General features: G+C 38.8%; 1 protein-coding gene across 2 annotated transcripts in view; it reads right to left on the bottom strand.

Annotated features, from left to right (window-relative positions):
- NBN (nibrin) overlaps positions 1 to 2,317 on the bottom strand; it is a 46,366-nt gene extending 44,049 nt beyond the window's left edge. For both annotated transcript variants that reach the window (XM_021713647.1, XM_008060557.2), the window contains exons 1-2: positions 2,149 to 2,317; positions 503 to 636 (exon numbers count right to left, since the gene is read on the bottom strand). In XM_021713647.1, coding sequence (XP_021569322.1) covers positions 503 to 636; positions 2,149 to 2,185 — 171 coding nt within the window. In that variant the 5' untranslated portion in view covers positions 2,186 to 2,317. The remainder of the gene's footprint in view (positions 1 to 502; positions 637 to 2,148) is intronic.
- Positions 2,318 to 6,000: the final 3,683 nt, after the last annotated feature.

Consider the following 6,000-nt stretch of genomic DNA (forward strand, 5'->3'; position numbering starts at 1 on the left):
GCTGTGATAAAAACAAAGAAACTCAAAGTCATTCAAAGGAGCTATGGGGTATAAATAGGCAAAGGATATTCTCCCTAGTGAAGCAAATCAATTCCCACTATGAAAATTTATATGAAAAATGCCTGTGTCCACACGCCTACATAACTTTTTTAGAGGAGTCATGAATATCCTTGTGCCCACCACCGTATTCCCAGTTTTGGCACAGTGCCCAAACACAGTAAACACTCAATAAATGTTTAGGTAAGTAAAAATAAATATGTCCTACTACCTCTAAGTTTCCTTAAAACAAACAGTAAATCCTGAAACAGTAGCACGTAATCTCAAAATAAACAAACACCACTGCCAAAATATAAGTATTTAACTTTGCTAACATTAAAAAAAAATCTGAGCAGCTTTATGAAATAAAAAGTTCTATGAACTCTCTCTCACATATGCACCAAGATAATCCTTTGTGATTTTAACCCCTTTATTGTGAGCTAGTGCAATAAAATTAGTAACATACCAGATTGGTTACAGAAAAGTTAGCAGTTAACACAGCATGATTTCTACTGATGGACGGATCATTTTCAATTAGGATGGCACAATTTTTCCTTCCAACAACGTACTCAACACCAGTCAAAAATCTGTACGGTTCTCCTAAGAGAAATTTTTTAAAAAGGTAAACTTATAGACACACATATATGTACATACACATACATACATGAATATATAATACAGGTATGACAAATGTTAAATAAAGCAAAAATAAATTTTTGCTATTCAAATGTTAATCAACTTTATATGTCAAACATGTTTTCTAGCAAAGCCTCACTGAAAGATAAAAAAGATTAACTAAATGTAAGATTATCCCATTTTTCTAAAGCAAACACAATATCCCATTTTTCTAAAGCAAAACGGCACTGAAAGGAGTCAGTGTTCCCCCAAATTAACTTATAAATTTAATGCATTAACAAGTAAAATTACAACATGATGCTTGGAACCGATAAACGAATTCAAAAACTCGCTAAGAAACTATGTTAAAAATAGTCAAGAAAAACTTGAATAATATTATGGAATCTTAACCTATCAGTTGACAAAATATGCCATAAATCTAGAGTAATTAAAATGTATGGTATTGTACTAGAAGTAAACACAAAACAATGCAATAAAGTCCAGACTACATGCAAGTGTCTATTTTTGGGAATCTTGTTTTTATGTTAGAGGTAGCATTTCAAATCAGTGAGAAAGGATTATCAATTTTTTTTTTTAATGTTATAAACCACAAATTGTTGGAGTAACAGCTTATTGGTGGAGATTTGTGCGGTTTCGTCCGGGAGCACAAGATTTCATTAGCAGGGTGGCTAGGTGATTAGGGCAGATAAAACAGACTAGCAGGGAGGAGTCTAGGAAAGCCAGGCCCACAAGGCTGCCTTCGAATATTTATTGAGTTTGGCCCTCTTCATACTGCCCTACGTTGTCAGTCCATTTAAGTCTCTACATAGATCTTTTTCCAGTCATAACGTAACATCCTGAGGACAAGATCCAATCTTAAGTATACCTGTTTACTCTTCTGTCAACTAATAAGGAGCTCTCCATACATGAGGCAACCAATTAACATGTGACAGCCACTTCCCACTACTGGAGATGCAGAAAGGAAAATCTATTTTTTTCAGTTGTTCTGATGCCATTAAGGAAAAAAGGGTCTGAAACAAAACTGAAAAGTAAGCTCTCCTGTGGTCGCCATTTACCCAAACTATCATGTGGTTCTCACAAAAAATGTTCCAAACAGCCGTCCTCTGCCACCGTGTGGTCCGGCCCATAATAACCCATTGTTTTTCCTTAAAAGCTTGAAACCTGAGATGTCACACAGGATACCCGGCCAAGGCTCACTTCCGCAGGTCATCCAAGTGGGGCGGGGTACCCATCACCTACACTGAGCGTGGGACGGGTGGGGTCGCCTAACGCCACCGCCCCGGCTCCAGCCCGGCTCAAGTACCCACACAGCCCGGAAGACCCTGCGCTTCCCAGACACCAATTCCGCCGCTTTTGCATTCGCTTCCTCAGCCTCCCGGGGCGGAAACAGGCGGCGCAGGAAGCGTCGCCCTCAAACCTTCCCCGTTGCAGTCGCTCCCGGGAAAACCGGGCCCGAGGTTTCCCTTCAGTCCTTACCTCCCGCCGAGCCCGCGGCCGGGAGCAGCTTCCACATGAGTCCGACTCCTCAGACCCGGGCCCTACTGCGGCCGCGTAGCCTCAGCTGAACGACAAACGCGACTACGGCGTCAGCAATAGGCGTAGTTTCCGGGACGTGCGCGCTCCCGGGAGTCACGCAAGTTGCCTTAAAAAAGGAGGGACGAAGCTGGAACACATCTTGGGCACATGATCGCCACCTGGTGGTTGGGGGAGGAACAGCGCAATTTGTATTCGAAGGGTATGAAGTAAGGATCCCCTTTCAAGGGGTTCCCTTAATATAAGATTACCTATTTTTCTGGTTGTGAAAGGATATAACTTTAAAAACTAGTTCCAAATCAACCTAGGAAAATTTTGTAATTAAAGTACTGACCAGTTATGTAGATCTATACGTTTGCAATTTCTTAAATTGCCCTTGGTCCTTTGTATGGATCCTATTGATAGTGATAATAATGGTAAAGATAAGGATTTCACCCTAAAGTCAACTCATTATTTTTACTCTTTTCCAAGTTCAAATCTACCTCTCCTAACTTCTCTATTTTATAATATTACACTTTCATTTAATCATATGCTAAATCCTGGACAGTCTACTCCTGCTTTCCATTTCCACCTCTCCCAAAAAGAGTCAAGCTCTCCTCTTAAAACTCCAGTAACCCTCCTAATCCATCACCAACCAACTCCCACACTAATCTATTCTACAACCTGCACACTGCCAAGTAAACACCACCAGAGTGCATTTCTGATCATATAATTTACAGTTTTCAAAAGCATTACAAATCTGTTATCAGCATAGAATCAAAAGTCCTAAACACAACATTAGCAAATTGAATCAAGCTGTATTGCAAAAAGAATAATCATGACTAAATGAGGTTTATTTCAGAATAATCATGACTAAATGAGGTTAACACTGGAAAAAAATCTATGTATTTTGCCAGAATAATAAAAAAGGAGAAAAATCATATGATCATTTTGATGGTTGCAAAAATTTTTTAAATACAATTAGACACCTATTCATGATTTAAAAAAAAAACTCTCTGCAAGATAGGAATAGAGAGAGCATCTTTGTTCTTTATCAGGACTAAACTGCAGCTTGCATTGTACTTAAGGTAAATCGTTGACTATTTCCCCATGACATCAGTAATGAAACAAGAACATGTCTGCTAATATCACTTATTTTCAACATGATATTGGGTGCTTAGCTAACGCAATAAAGGAGAAAAAGGAACAGAAGATTTACAGACTAGAAAAGAAGAAATAACACATTATTTTCAAATGACATAAATTCACATACTGAAAATCTAAAAGAAGCAAACTACTCGAATTGATAAGTGGACTTAATAAGGTCACTGGATACAAAGTCTAGATGTGAAATTTCATTGTATACCTTTATTTCAGAAAATAAATATAAAACAACATGTATAATTTACATACTGTTATATTAGATAATTATAATACTACCTAAAATCATTACACATGAGGTAATTTGATTTTTCAAAGGTGATACTACAGAGCAATGGAGGAAAGTTTTTTCCCTAATAAATGATCCTGGGAGTACTAGTTAACACTATGCAAGAAATAAAGAGAGCCCCCGCCCACCTCATACAAATACAAAAAAATCAATTAGAAATGGATCATAGGTCTAAATATGAAAGTAAAATAATACATATTTTGGAAGAAAACATGATCCAGAAATAAGCAGCTCTTTCTTAAACAGGACACAAAAAAGCATGCCCTGAATCATAGGATCCCTAAATTTCACTGATATGATAAACCTCCAACAATTTATAGGCATTTTCTTCCACACTCTGGAGTACACATATGTCAACAAGGCCCCCAACATGTCTGCCAATCCTTGCACATCCACTCTGATTAGCACAATAATACCAATGTGGTAGAACAGTGTGATGTTCTATGGAATGTCTAGACAGTTCTGGTCTCATAGGACTATATATCATTATGGAAGTTAAGGAGAGACATCATGGTCCTGGGGCAACACTGTAAATATTTTCCATTATATGTTTCAATTAAATATAAAGACTTTTGGATTTTACTGTCTGATAAGGTTGGGAAAGAATATGTTCATCATATTGTTCACATCCAACCAGTTACTTGAAGTCATGTTGCTCTGCTCTTGTAAAGATTTCATATCTGGTACAGCAGCTCTAATGGGGTTATTACTTGGTTGAGTTGCAGTAGGCTATTGTTTATTCCTCCAGGAACTGTTGTGTTTTTGTAAGTCAACTATGGTGAATTAAATGGAGATATGAAGGGAACCCAAAAAGGCACTAATATCTGCCACTCCCCTATATTGTTTTTTATTATTATTATTTATTTACTATCATGGCTATGCAATTTCAGAGGCTCCCTGTTGCCAAAAGGGAGTTACCACTTGATGTCTCTTATCCCACAGACCAAGAAACAGATGTGGATATTGTACGAACTCCCAAGTATGCCCATTTCAATGATATATTTGGGAACTAGGGAAATGATCAACAACACAGGTCCATGTGTTCAGTGGACCCACTGTATGCCAGACCCAGGCAAGGACTCCATTAACTCTCTGGCTCCTGAATGCCTCCACTCTTACTGGAGGTCATACTAATATTTTGGTTTGAGGGTATCAACAGTGATCACATCCAATAACTCTCAAAAAATTGGATGTTCCCTTTACTTTGATATGTGATTTTCTGAGTGACCAAAGGTCCTTGAAGGGAAGGACTAGGAGTACGGTAGGGATGGGAGAAATCATTACCATATATGCTCACCATGGTGTTGCAGAGTCCTTCCTCCTGATCATCCTGCCCCTCCATCAGTCAGCAGATTCTAGATTGGTAAACTGCTTCAAGTCAGGAAATTAGAGAAGAGACTATGACTTTTTATTGAGGCTGTTGCTCTAGTCTAAGCCTTGTGTCATCCACCCTTGTTATTTTTTAATTTTTTCATTGTGTAGACTGTCATTTCCCATGGGTTGCCTTACTCCATTAACCATCTTTAAGCTCTTTCTGGGTCAAGTGCTGGGGCTGCCACACTAATGGCTAAGTACCAACACCTGACTTCTATTATTTCGGGATTCTATTATTCCCATTGTTATCTATGAACTCAATTCTGTACCAGCATCTTTTCCTTCTTTCTTTCTTTCTTTCTTTCTTTCTTTCTTTCTTTCTTTCTTTCTTTCTTTCTTTCTTTCTTTCTTTCTTTCTTTCTTTCTTTCTTTCAGATAGGGCCTCACTCTGTTGCCCAGGCTGGAGTGCAGTGGCGTAATCATAGCTCACTGTAGCATCAACCTCCCAGGCTCAAGGTATCCTCCCGTCTCAGCCTTACAAGTAGCTGGGACTACAGGTGCACATTACCATATCTGCCTGTTTATTATTATTATTTTTAAAATATCTTTTAGAGACAAGGTCTTGCTCTAGTGCCCAGACTTGTCTTGAACCCTTGGGCTCCAGTCATCCTCTTGCTTCAGCCTTCCAAATTTCTGGGATTACAAGTACAAGCTACCATGCCTGACCTTGTAATAGCATCTTTTATCATCAACCATGACCTACAGAGGAGGGCTACCACTGAGCTTTTCAGTGGTGCTAGTACCCTTCTTACCAGTTTTCAGCTGAATACATGGAGCAGCTGAATCGGAATTTTGACATCTGATGGGGTTTCTGGCCTTACATGATATGATCACTCAAGCACACCTACTTCTCTGAACATCCTGAGCCCTACTTTTATCATTTGTCATGGCAATTCTTGCATTTTTACTTCTCTTAGTGTGGGCCACCATTTTTCCTCAATGTTTCCCAGGTCCTTGCTGGGATGCTAAATTCTCTCTCCCTGGAGAGTGCA

The sequence above is a fragment of the Carlito syrichta genome, unplaced genomic scaffold, assembly GCF_000164805.1.
Source record: "Carlito syrichta isolate Samal-C Ts95f unplaced genomic scaffold, Tarsius_syrichta-2.0.1 Scaffold304646, whole genome shotgun sequence".
Taxonomy (NCBI): domain Eukaryota; kingdom Metazoa; phylum Chordata; class Mammalia; order Primates; family Tarsiidae; genus Carlito; species Carlito syrichta.